The sequence below is a fragment of the Oncorhynchus nerka genome, linkage group LG11 (genome assembly GCF_034236695.1).
Source record: "Oncorhynchus nerka isolate Pitt River linkage group LG11, Oner_Uvic_2.0, whole genome shotgun sequence".
In the NCBI taxonomy this organism is placed as follows: Eukaryota; Metazoa; Chordata; class Actinopteri; order Salmoniformes; family Salmonidae; genus Oncorhynchus; species Oncorhynchus nerka.
In genome coordinates, this window is record NC_088406.1 from 3,003,652 (window position 1) to 3,017,430 (window position 13,779).

Here is a 13,779-nt window from a genome sequence, read left to right on the forward strand (position 1 = left end):
GTACTGTGGGTCTGTACTGTGGGTCTATACTGTGGGTCTATACTGTGGGTCTGTAGTGTGGTTCTATACTGTGGGTCTATACTGTGGGTCTGTAGTGTGGTTCTATACTGTGGGTCTATACTGTGGGTCTGTAGTGTGGGTCTATACTGTGGGTCTGTAGTGTGGTTCTATACTGTTGGTCTATACTGTGGGTCTGTAGTGTGGGTCTATACTGTGGGTCTATACTGTGGGTCTGTACTGTGGGTCTGTAGTGTGGTTCTATACTGTGGGTCTGTAGAACAGGCCATGAAACCTACCTAGCAACACACACAGCACGGTGCTGGCTGCTCTGACTGCAGTAATACTGAGTGTAAATGTTATGGGCTTACCATGAATCCTCCTCACACTGACAACTAGCTGACAGACAGACGTACAGACGGACGGACAGACAGATACAGACAGACGAATGATGGCCAGGCGGACAGACAGACGGACGGAGACACAGACAGACGGACGGACGGACGGAGACAGGTACAGACAGACGGACGGACGGACACAGACAGACAGACGGAGACGGACAGACAGACAGAGACAGACGGACGGACGGAGACACAGACAGACGGACAGACGGACGGACGGACGGACGGAGACACAGACAGACGGACGGACGGACGGACGGACACGGAGACAGACAGACGGACGGACGGACGGACAGACAGACAGACAGACAGACGGACGGACGACACAGACAGACAGACAGACAGACAGACAGACACGCCAGTCTGTTCTCTGTTGCTCCTGTCTGGCTTCTATCATCAGGCCAGTCTGTTCTCTGTTGCTCCTGTCTGGCTTCTATCATCAGGCCAGTCTGTTCTCTGTTGCTCCTGTCTGGCTTCTATCATCAGGCCAGTCTGTTCTCTGTTGCTCCTGTCTGGCTTCTATCATCACGCCAGTCTGTTCTCTGTTGCTCCTGTCTGGCTTCTATCATCACGCCAGTCTGTACTCTGTTGCTCCTGTCTGGCTTCTATCATCACGCCAGTCTGTTCTCTGTTGCTCCTGTCTGGCTTCTATCATCACGCCAGTCTGTTCTCTGTTGCTCCTGTCTGTTCTTAACTTCCACAGGTCAGTTTGATGTAATTTTCTTGCCAAGCAACATGTTATAATGTGTCACAGGCAGATGAATCCCGCTGCGACTGTACCATCTATGAAGGGGTGTATACAAGGCAATAGAATAGTGGTGCACATAGAATAGCAAAAAACGTACCATAGGCAATGACTCCATCTTCAGTATGGTGAGCTACACAAGGCTGGTTTAGTGAACAAAAAACACATCATGACGTCGTTAACAAATTGTAAACACAAAATATTCATTTTATTTGATGAACCTAAAGACTACAGGGAGCCGTTTAAACGGAATCTACATGCTGCCTTTTATTTACAGCTTATTTCACTTCCCTTTCCTGTTTGTACAGGAAGTCCAAGAAGAGCGGCACAGACACAGTGTTGAGAACCAATCAAATAAACAAACAAGCCCCAAAGAAAGGAGAAACTTCAGATCAACATACCGCCTCATCAACAGGTCAATACACTATTTCACAATACAATTACATTTTCCTTCATTCAAAACTATGCTCTTTTTTTTTTTAAAGGACAGTAAAGTCCTCATTTTGGACAAATGTCACAATATAAAAAAATAAAAATAAAAAAAGAAGCTAAATGAAATGTACTTTGTACAGTAATATTGTGACACATTGAGACACTTTGAGTAGTTAATCACCTGATTATCATTCTCCCCTCTGAATCTAGTTGGCAGGAAGTTGACAGAATTAGTCAGTGCTGCAACTTGATGGCAGGAAGTTGACAGAATTAGTTAGTGCTGCAACTTGTTGGCAGGAAGTTGACAGAATTAGTTAGTGCTGCAACTTGATGGCAGGAAGTTGACAGAATTAGTTAGTGCTGCAACTTGTTGGCAGGAAGTTGACAGAATTAGTTAGTGCTGCAACTTGTTGGCAGGAAGTTGAGTGCTGCAGAAAGTTGAGTTAGTTAGTGCTGCAACTTGTTGGCAGGAAGTTGACAGAATTAGTTAGTGCTGCAACTTGATGGCAGGAAGTTGACAGAATTAGTCAGTGCTGCAACTTGTTGGCAGGAAGTTGACAGAATTAGTTAGAGCTGCAACTTGTTGGCAGGAAGTTGACAGAATTAGTTAGTGCTGCAACTTGATGGCAGGAAGTTGACAGTGTGATCAAAGTGTACCTACCGAGCGAGAGTCAAAACAGACGAACGATCAATAACATAATTAATAACATCCTTCCTAGCTAGAAAGGACAGCTTTCTAACAGGTTAGATCTCCCTGTGAAGTGTGTTTCCAGGTGCACTTGAACACGGGAGTTCCAAGCTATCTGAGACAGCTAATTATGTCCACAAGGATGGTTTGCAAGCCACACCTGGGTTCAGATACTATTTGAAATCTTTCAATTTACTTTGAGCGTTTGCTTTAGCCTGTCTAGCGTGCCAGGTGGGACGGGGCATTTTGCAGATTTTCCTATTCATTATTTTTGCAACACGCAAAGCTCAATCAAGCACTTGACGCAGTATTTTAAACGTATTTGAACCCAACCGGTCCAGCCCAGCAACCGGTCCAGCCCAGCAACCGGTCCAGCCCAGCAACCGGTCCAGCCCAGCAACCGGTCCAGCCCAGCAACCGGTCCAGTCCAGCAACCAACGTGTTAAAAAGGAGAATTAGTAAAAACCGAGCTGATATTTTTTGTAATGTCATGTTGTTTTAAGCCTCCATATCTCTTCTGACTAGGAACCCTTTTTCTTCTCTTCCCTCAGAGCAGTTCCTTCCAGGTAGAAATACACAGAGAAATACTGCTGACAGAAAAACACATTACTTAAAGTAAACACTATTATTGTGTATGATAGACTGTTGTATTCCTCTACAGTAAATGTAAAAAATAAATAAAATAAAAATACAAGTGTAAAATAAAAATCACTTTTTCAAACAGAGTCTTGACTTTATTCCCTTAAGTTATGTTCAAGTACCACGAGTAGCGATTAAAGGACGATAGTTCACATTGCTGAATTCAAATGGTTTTGTTATACTGTTATTTTATATAGCTATTTATAAAAACCAAAAGCCAAAGGTAATATATAAAATACCATTCTGTGCTTTATTTAATACAGACGTTTGATTGATTCTTCCACAGTATGTTCGTCATCCAGGTGTGATGTTTGACCTGTCCTGTTAGGACATCAGGACAGAAAGAGGACAGATGAGATGTTTGACCTGTCCTGTTAGGACATCAGGACAGAAAGAGGACAGATGAGATGTTTGACCTGTCCTGTTAGGACATCAGAACAGAAAGAGGACAGATGGGAGGACAGATGGGGTGTTTGACCTGTCCTGTTAGGACATCACAACAGAAAGAGGACAGATGAGATGTTTGACCTGTTCTGTTAGGACATCAGAACAGAAAGAGGACAGATGGGAGGACAGATGGGATGTTTGACCTGTTCTGTTAGGACATCAGAACAGAAAGAGGACAGATGGGAGGACAGATGGGGTGTTTGACCTGTCCTGTTAGGACATCACAACAGAAAGAGGACAGATGGGATGTTTGACCTGTTCTGTTAGGACATCAGCACAGAAAGAGGACAGATGGGAGGTTTGACCTGTCCTGTTAGGACATCACAACAGAAAGAGGACAGATGGGATGTTTGACCTGTTCTGTTAGGACATCAGAACAGAAAGAGGACAGATGGGAGGACAGATGGGGTGTTTGACCTGTCCTGTTAGGACATCACAACAGAAAGAGGACAGATGAGATGTTTGACCTGTTCTGTTAGGACATCACAACAGAAAGAGGACAGATGGGATGTTTGACCTCTTCTGTTAGGACATCACAACAGAAAGAGGACAGATGGGAGGACAGATGGGGTGTTTGACCTGTCCTGTTAGGACATCAGGACAGAAAGAGGACAGATGAGATGTTTGACCTGTTCTGTTTGACCTGTTCTGTTAGGACATCAGAACAGAAAGAGGACAGACAGGATGTTTGACCTGTCCTGTTAGGACAGAAAGAGAAAGACCTATTCTGTTTTTCCCCCTTCATGTTTAGGAACATATCATTGATCCCAGACAGACAAAAAAAAGTTATATATCAAAGCAAAACCAATGATCCAGAATATGTTTTCGCTCTTGTCTGTCATATCCAGTAGAATTTCACTTGTTCCGATGCGAGTCAGAAGAGTCATGGAGCCGAGTCAACCAGTGTATTAGAGTAGTCCACAGAAAGGTATTTAGACAGCATGCACTGTGATTCTCAACCTTCCTTCCGTTAGGGTTTGTTGATGAGAACAGATGATTTCTTTGAAAATAAAATATTACAACAAGACAACACAAACAAGGTAGGAAGGAAGGAAGGTAGGAAGGTGCTTGGACAGGTCCAGTGGGTAGTCTTGACGAGACGAGGGGGCCGAGGGGTATGGACAGGAGACAGCAGACGTCCTTGTTTGTGTTGCGACAAAGCCGACGACATGGCTGACGCCCAGGGGGTTCGAGTATAAAAACGGAGTGATTTAAAAGAGAAGGTCTTTCCTTGGCTGAGGCGCAGAAAAAGGCAGAACGGATCGGAACAAGCTGGACAATGTGTTGTAGTCAATCTGTTCTAGTCTACTCTGGCAGCAGGGTGGACCGAGGAACCAGTAGAAATAATGCATTACCACCACTCTCCTCTCCTCTCCTCTCCTCTCCTCTCCTCTCCTCTCCTCTCCTCTCCTCTCCTCTCCTCTCCTCTCCTGTTCCTCTCCTCTCCTCTCCTCTCCTCTCCTCTCCTCTACCGTTCCTCTCCTCTTCTCCCCTCTCCTCCCCTCTCCTCTCCTCTCCTCTCCTCTCCTCTCCTCTCCTCTCCCCTCCCCTCCCCTCCCCCTCTCCTCTCCTCTCCTCTCCTCTACCGTTCCTCTCCTCTACTCTACTCTTCTCTCTCTCTCTCTCTCTCTCTCTCTCTCTCTCTCTCTCTCTCCTCTCTCCCTCCACTCTCCTCTCCACTCTTCTCTTCTCCTCTCCGTTCCTCCTCTCTCTCCTCTCTCTCCTCTTCTCTTCCCCCTCCTCTCCTATCCGTCCCAATCTATCCTATCCTCTCCTCTCTCCTCTCCTCCTCTCCCGTCTCCTCTCCTGTCTTCTCCTCTCTCCGTCCCTCTCTCTCCTCTCCCGTCCCTCTCTATCCTCTCCCGTCCCTCTCTCTCTTCTCCCCCTCTCTCTCCTCTCCCCCCCGTCCCTCTCTCTCCTCCCTCCCGTCCCTCTCTCTCCTCTCCCGTCCCTCTCTCCTCTCCCGTCCCTCTCTCTCTCTCTCCCGTCCCTCTCTCTCCTCCCCTCTCCCTCTCCCTCTCTCTCTCCCTCTCCCTCTCCCGTCCCTCTCCTCTCCTCTCCTCTCTCTCCCGTCCCTCTCTCTCCTCTCCCGTCCCTCTCTAATCCTCTCCCGTCCCTCTCTCCTCTCCCGTCCCTCTCTCCTCTCCCGTCCCTCTCTCCTCTCCCGTCCCTCTCTCTCCTCTCCCGTCCCTCTCTCTCCTCTCCCTCCGTCCCTCTCCTCTCCCTCTCCCGTCCCTCTCTCTCCCCTCTCCCGTCCCTCTCTCTCCTCTCCCTCTCTATCCTCTCCCCGTCCCTCTCTCCTCTCCCGTCCCTCTATCCTCTCCCGTCCCTCTCTCCTCTCCCGTCCCTCTCCCTCTCCCGTCCCTCTCTCTCCCTCTCTCCCGTCCCTCTCTCCTCTCCCGTCCCTCTCTATCCTCTCCCGTCCCTCTCTCTCCCCCGTCCCTCTCTCTCTCTCCCGTCCCTCTCTCTCTCTCCCTCCCTCTCTCTTCTCCCGTCCCTCTCTCTCCTCTCCCGTCCCTCTCTCTCCTCTCCCGTCCCTCTCTCTCTCTCTCCCGTCCCTCTCTCCTCTCCCGTCCCTCTCTCCTCTCCCGTCCCTCTCTCTCTCTCCCGTCCCTCTCTCTCTATCCTCTCCCGTCCCTCTCTATCCTCTCCCGTCCCTCTCTATCCTCTCCCGTCCCTCTCTCTTCTCCCGTCCCTCTCTCTTCTCCGTCCCTCTCTCCTCTCCCGTCCCTCTCTATCGTCCCCGTCCCTCTCTCCTCTCCCTCCCGTCCCTCTCTATCCTCTCCCGTCCCTCTCTCCTCTCCCGTCCCTCTCTCTCCTCTCCCCTCTCTCTCTCTCCCGTCCCTCTCTCTCTCTCCCGTCCCTCTCTATCCTCTCCCGTCCCTCTCTATCCTCTCCCGTCCCTCTCTCTCCTCTCCCGTCCCTCTCTCCTCTCCCGTCCCTCTCTCTCCCCGTCCCTCCTCTCCCGTCCCTCTCTATCCTCTCCCGTCCCTCTCTCTCTCTCTCCCGTCCCTCTCTCTTCTCCCGTCCCTCTCTCCTCTCCCGTCCCTCTCTCTCCTCTCCCGTCCCTCTCTATCCTCTCCCGTCCCTCTCTATCCTCTCCCGTCCCTCTCCTCTCCCGTCCCTCCTCTCCCTCTCCCGTCCCTCTCTCTCCTCTCCCGTCCCTCTCTCTTCTCTCCCGTCCCTCTCTCCTCTCCCGTCCCTCTCTCTCCTCTCCCGTCCCTCTCTATCCTCTCCCGTCCCTCTCTATCCTCTCCCGTCCCTCTCTCTCCTCTCCCGTCCCTCTCTCTCCTCTCCCGTCCCTCTCTCTCCTCTCCCGTCCCTCTCTCCTCTCCCGTCCCTCTCTCTCTCTCCCCCTCTATCCCTCTCTCTCCTCTCCCGTCCCCTCTCTCTCCTCTCCCGTCCCTCTATATCCTCTCCCGTCCCTCTCTCTCCTCTCCCGTCCCTCTCTCTCTCTCTTCCTCTCCCGTCCCTCTCTCTCCTCTCCCGTCCCTTTCTCTTCTCCTCTCTCCTCTCCCTTCCTTATCGGACGGGGTCCCTCTCTCTCCTCCTCTCTCCTCTCCCGTCCATCTCTCTCCTCTCCCTCTCTCCCGTCCCTTTCTCTCCTCCTCTCTCCTCTCCTCTCTCCTATCCCGTCCCCCTCTCCTCTCCTCTCCAGTCCAGTCCCTTTGAACACAGTCACAGGGAAACAGATTGCCAAAATAAGTCACAGACAGAATAGATATGGCAGAATGTCTTTCTCTAGCAGCCACACTTGAACAGCAAAGACTTATGAATGTCTTTTTTCTGAAGGAGAAGTAGCACTCTACAGTAAAATACAGTGTTCAGCAACTGATTTCCAAGTGGCTGGAACACCATGTCTTTACGAGTTGATTCAGTGTATCATGTTAATCACACGTCAAAGGAGCAGAAAATGACAAGGGGTTCATGTTTGTAACTGTCTTTGGCAACAAGTCCTTAGTTATACTTTGTGGCCACCTGCGTCTGAACAAAAGGGCCCCCTATCCTCTATATAGTGAACTACCCCAGAGGCTGAGGGGCCCTGGTCAAAAGTAGTGCACTATATAGGGAATAGGGTTCCATAGGGCTCTGGTCTAAAGTAGTGCACTATATAGGGAATAGGGTTCCATAGGGCTGGTCAAAAAGTAGTGCACTACATAGGGAACAGGGTTCCCTTTAAGACATCTCTCACTCCAGTGGCTAAACAGGTTCCAGTTGTTGATCATGTCACCTTCGGCCCATCTCGCTCTGCCTCATGAAGTGAATGTTGTTGACGCTGTCTGACAGCTGCGGGAACTGGTCCACGGACACCACGAAGTACCCGTCGTATCCTGCCACCTTTCCCGACCCCAGCAGCTGTTGCTTCTCTCCCTCCGTCCAGGAGCGCGAGCCCTCCTCTCCCTCCCTCAGTCTCTGACGCTCCCTGGTCCAGGCCTGTGCTACAGCCCTCTGCCTGGCCGACTCCAGAACCCTGGCCTTCTCCTCGTCCAGGGAACTACCGTACCGAGTGTTGAGGCTCAGAGCGCCGTATTGAAGAAGAATGTCCGTGATGCGCCTAGTCCTGCCGTTCAGCACAGCGTTGACCTGAGACACCGTCACGTTGACGCCCGTCTCCAGGGTACGGCGTCCTACGGTCATCCCGATGAGTGACAGGTCGCCCTCCACGGACCCCAGCTTGAGGAAGTAATGTGTGTCCACGCCGTCGACAGTGAAGTGGAGGTCCTGGAGGTAGAACGCGTCATTGAGAACTGCCGCCATGCGTCGACCGTCCTCATTGGCCAGGCTGATGATGTCGGTGCTGATACGGCCGTCGCGGATGGCGAATTTCACGCCCTTGCCGAAGATGGATCCTCCAGAGGCGAAGAGGGTCTTCGGGGCAGCCTGGGGACAGCCTGCGGCGCTGGCACCGTAAATCTGCCCGAAGCGCTCCAGCCTCACGAAGGCCTTCAGCTGTCTCTGGACCTCACACTGCACGCCAAGGATAGACTGACAACAACAACACACAACAGAATGACATTGGTTAGTAGGCCTGGGATTGACTGCAACAACAACAACAACAACAACAACACAACAACAACACAAACACAACAAAAACACAACAACACAAACACAACAAAAACACAACAACACAAACACAACAACAACACAAACACAACAACAGGAACACAACAATACAAGCACAAAAACAACAACACAAACACAAACACAACAACAGAAACACCACAACAACAACAACATGTTTGAAAGAAGAACACCATGAGCAGTAGAAGATTCATTCCCTGAGTGGTTAGTTAGTCACACCATAATCACACACTAACACAAGCAGAAGAAACCATCTTTCTCCTTATTCAAATCTTTGACAAACATGACACTGGAAAAATTATCAAATTCAAACATGTGTGAATGATTTTGTTGATTGTAAAGTTGCCTCTCTAACAGTCCATGTTTCCCATCTCTAGCTTCTTTCACATATCCTGTTCCTCCCTCCTCTTCCTCCCTTCTCTTCCTCTCTTCTCTGCCTCCCTCCTCTTCCTCCCTCCTTTCTTCTCTGCCTCCCTCCTCTTCTTCTCTGCCTCCCTCTCTTCTCTTCCTCCCTCCTCTCTTCTCTCCCTCCTCTCTTCTCTGCCTCCCTCCTCTCTTCTCTGCCTCCCTCCTCTTCCTCCCTCCTCTCTTCTCTGCCTCTTCCTTCCTCCCTCCTCTCTTCTCTGCCTCCCTTCTCTTCCTCCCTCCTCTCTTCTCTGCCTCCCTTCTCTCCCTCCCTCCTCTCTTCTCTGCCTCTCTTCTCTTCCCCCTCCTCTCTTCTCTGCCTCCCTTCTCTTCCTCCCTCCCCTTCCTCCCTCCTCTGCCTTCTCCCTCCTCTGCCTCCCTCCTCTTCCTCCCTCCTCTCTTCTCTGCCTCCCTTCTCCCTCTTTCCTCCCTCCTCTCTTCTCTGCCTCCCTCCTCTTCCTCCCTCCTCTCTTCTCTGCCTCCCTCTCTTCCTCCCTCCCCTTCCTCCCTCCTCTGCCTCCCTCCTCTTCTCTTCCTCCCTCCTCTCTTCTCTTCCTCCCTCCTCTCTTCTCTGCCTCCCTCCTCTCCCTCCCTCCTCTCTTCTCTGCCTCCCTTCTCTTCCTCCCTCCTCTCTTCCTCCCTCCCTCCTCTCTTCCTCCCTCCTCTCTTCTCTTCCTCCCTCCTCTGCCTCCCTCCTCTTCCTCCCTCCTCTCTTCTCTTCCTCCCTCCTCTCTTCTCTTCCTCCCTCCTCTGTATCCCTCCTCTTCCTCCCTCCTCTCTTCTCTTCCTCCCTCCTCTGCCTCCCTCCTCTTCCTCCCTCCTCTCTTCTCTTCCTCCCTCCTCTCTTCTCTTCCTCCCTCCTCTCTTCCTCCCTCCTCTGCCTCCCTTCTCTGCCTCCCTCCTCTGCCTCCCTCCTCTGCCTCCCTCCTCTCTTCTCTGCCTCCCTTCTCTTCCCAGCAGGACACTGATTCTCTTTCTCACACGCATACGCACACACACACACACACACACACACACACACACACACACACACACACACACACACACACACACACACACACACACACACACACACAACACACACAATTAGAGAATCAAAAGGCTGGTTCATTAACACCTATGTCTTAGTTTCTGTTGTGATCATACAGCGTCAACACATTGTACGTCATGTTGAGGTGTGTGACCCTCATTTTGACAGGTTTCCTCCGGGGACGTTCAGATAACACACTTCTTCTTCTTTAGTTGTTTCCAATCTCGTCTGAAATGTATTACAAAATGAGATCCAACTCCTGTGAATGAATCCCACTACATCTAACAGCTGTTAGAAGAAGGATATTTAAAGACGCCTAAATGTATTTTACCATCAAGAAAAAACAAGTTCGAGGAAAATCAATTACTTTCATAAATTCTAGAATCCATCCCTCCCTGAATTCTAGAATCCATCCCTCCCTGAATTCTAGAATCCATCCCAATCCCTCCCCGAATTCTAGAATCCATCCCTCCCTGAATTCTAGAATCCATCCCTCCCTGAATTCTAGAATCCATCCCTCCCTGATCCCTCCCTGAATTCTAGAATCCATCCCTCCCTGAATTCTAGAAGACGGATTTCAATAAACATCAACGGAGGATAAAATCCCTAAAGGATTTATTATACACTGAGTTTACAAAACATTAGGAACACCTGCTCTTCCCATGACATCGACTGACCAGGTGAATCCAGGTGAAAGATATGATCCCTTATTGATGTCACCTGTTAAATCCACTTCAATCAGTGTAGATGAAGGGGAGGAGACATGTAGATGAAGGGGAGGAGACATGTAGATGAAGGGGAGGAGACATGTAGATGAAGGGGAGGAGACGGGTTAAAGAAGGATTTTTAAGCCTTGAGACAATTGAGACATGGACTGTGTCTGTGTCCCATTCAGAGGGTGAATGGACAAGTGGAAGGCTTTCGACACCTTGTAGAGTCCATGCCCCGATGAATTGAGGCTGTTCTGAAGGCAAAAGGGGGGATGCAACTCAATATTAGGAAGGTGTTCTTAATGTTTTGTCCACTCAGTGTTTCACCACACCCATACGTATGAAATCAAGACACACACACACACACACACACACACACACACACACACACACACACACACACCCTCCCACTGCACTGTATATCTGTGAAGTTGTAAATGTCTCATTGTCAAGGCCAGAGGTGTTTGTTAGTAAATCCTCGTCTCTCCGATCGGTCGTGACATGTATGGTGAATCTCCCTGTTTCTGACAGCTACACAGAGCCGAATACAGAAGAAGAATCAGGGTGTCTATATTTACTGTAATTCCTGAAGGGACCAAAGCTTTGTGTCTCCTGAGCAGAAAAACTAATCCTACTACTGCTCTAATGTTAGCTGACAACACCAGAGATCCTCCTCAGGAGAGAGAGAGAGAGTTAGAGAGAGAGAGAGAGTTAGGGAGAGAGAGAGAGAGTTAGTGAGAGAGCGAGACTTCGGGAGAGAGAGAGAGTTAGGGAGAGAGAGAGAGAGAGAGTTAGGGAGAGAGAGAGAGAGTTAGGGAGAGAGAGAGAGAGTTAGTGAGAGAGAGAGAGAGTTAGTGAGAGAGCGAGACTTCGGGAGAGAGAGAGTTAGGGAGAGAGAGAGAGTTAGGGAGAGAGAGAGAGACTTCGGGAGAGAGAGAGAGAGTTAGAGAGAGAGAGAGAGTTAGGGAGAGAGAGAGAGAGAGAGAGAGAGAGAGAGCGAGACTTCGGGAGAGAGAGAGAGTTAGTGAGAGAGCGAGACTTCGGGAGAGAGAGAGTTAGTGGAGAGAGAGAGAGAGAGAGAGTTAGTGAGAGAGAGAGAGTTAGTGAGAGAGAGAGAGAGTTAGTGAGAGAGAGAGAGAGTTAGTGAGAGAGAGAGAGTTAGGGAGAGAGAGAGAGAGTTAGGGAGAGACAGAGAGAGAGTTAGGGAGAGAGAGAGAGAGAGTTAGTGAGAGAGCGAGACTTCGGGAGAGAGAGAGAGTTAGGGAGAGAGAGAGAGAGTTAGGGAGAGAGAGAGAGAGTTAGGGAGAGAGAAGAGAGAGAGAGAGAGAGAAGGGAGAGAGAGAAGAGAGTTAGGGAAAGAGAAGCTTGAGAGAGAGATTAGAGAAGAGAGAGAAAGTTAGGGAGAGAAGAGGATTAAAGGAGAGAAGAGTTAGGAGAGAAGAGTTAAAGAGGGAAGAGAAAATTAGGAGAGAGAAAGAAGATTAGGAGAGAGAGAGAAGAGAAGAGAGAGTTAGGAGAGAGAGAGAGAGTTAGGAGAGAGAGAGAGAGAGTTAGGGAAGATAGAGAGAGAGAGAGTTAGGGAGAGAGAGAGAGAGAGAGAGTTAGGAGAGAGAGAGAGAGAGAGTTAGGGAGAGAGAGAGAGTTAGGGAGAGAGAGAGCGAGACTTCGGGAGAGAGAGAGTTAGGGAGAGAGAGAGAGAGTTAGGGAGAGAGAGTTAGGGAGAGAGAGAGAGAGTTAGGGAGAGAGAGAGAGAGAGAGAGGGATAGAGAGAGAGAGAGTTAGGGAGAGAGAGACAGAGAGAGAGTTAGGGAGAGAGAGAGAGAGAGTTAGGGAGAGAGAGAGAGTTAGGGAGAGAGAGAGAGAGAGAGAGAGAGACAGAGAGAGAGAGAGTTAGGGAGAGAGAAAGAGAGAGTTAGGGAGAGAGAGAGAGAGTTAGGGAGAGAGAGAGAGAGAGTTAGGGAGAGAGAGAGAGAGAGAGAGAGAGAGAGAGAGAGAGAGAGAGAGAGATCTGGGGTGGGAGAGAGGCAATGCCCTGTTGGTGGCTGATCTGAACAATATAGCGACCGCTGTGCCCTGCCTCCTCTGACATCGCCTGAGCAGAGAGGGTTGTCTTTGTTGTCCCAACAGATTCTAATTCTGTCTCTCTGCTGGCCCAGCCAACGCCCCCACTCTCTCTACCCCCGAGGGCAGGTTGCACCAAACAGGCAGCCTCTCTGCTTTGGCCAGTCCATTGCCTTTGCGTGTGTGCGTGACCAGTGAGCGAGCCCTAGTGGCAGGGGTCTGGCTGGGGGGGTTCAGCTGTGGAGCAGAGCCAGCGGGGGCAAGTTATGACCTGAGGGACTCTTCACACCCTTGACACAACACACACACATGGCACGGTTGTTTACCAACTAGCTTTATGCTGTGTTCCCGGTCAGTCATCCCGGGGATCAAGCATGGATCAGGGAGGGATGGATCAGGGATGGAGGGATGTAGGGAGGGAGGGATCAGGGATGGAGGGAGGGATGGAGGGATCAGGGAGGGAGGGATGGAGGGAGGGATGTAGGGAGGGAGAGATCAGGGATGGAGGGAGGGATGGAGGGATGTAGGGAGGGAGAGATCAGGGATGGAGGGATGGAGGGAGGGAGAGATCAGGGAGGGATGTAGGGAGGGATGGATCAGAGGGATGTAGGGAGGGAGGGATGGATCAGAGGGATGTAGGGAGGGAGGGATGGATCAGGGAGGGAGGGATCAGGGAGAGGTCATGGAGGGATCAGGGAGAGATCAGGGAGGGATCAGGGAGAGGTCATGGAGGGATCAGGGAGAGATCAGGGAGGGAGGGATCAGGGAGAGATCAGGGAGGGAGGGATCAGGGAGAGATCAGGGAGGGAGGGATCAGGGAGAGGTCATGGAGAGATCAGGGAGGGAGGGATCAGGGAGAGGTCATGGAGGGATCAGGGAGGGGATCAGGGAGGGGGAGGGATCAGGGAGGGAGGGATCAGGGAGGGAGGGAGGATCAGGGAGAGATCAGGGAGGGAGGGATCAGGGAGAGGTCATGGAGGGATCAGGGAGGGATCAGGGAGAGATCAGGGAGGGATCAGGGAGAGGTCATGGAGGGATCAGGGAGGGAGGGATCAGGGAGAGGTCATGGAGGGATCAGGGAGGGATCAGGGAGAGGTCATGGAGGGATCAGGGAGGGATTCAGGGAGAGGTCATGGAGGGAT

At 50.7% G+C, this 13,779-nt stretch overlaps 1 protein-coding gene across 1 annotated transcript in view; it reads right to left on the reverse strand.

Moving 5' to 3' along the window:
* Positions 1–6,820: 6,820 nt before the first annotated feature.
* tenm4 (teneurin transmembrane protein 4) overlaps positions 6,821–13,779 on the reverse strand; it is a 377,083-nt gene continuing 370,124 nt past the window's right edge. Inside the window, exon 30 of the mRNA XM_065024153.1 lies at positions 6,821–8,335. Coding sequence (XP_064880225.1) covers positions 7,577–8,335 — 759 coding nt within the window. The 3' untranslated portion in view covers positions 6,821–7,576. The remainder of the gene's footprint in view (positions 8,336–13,779) is intronic.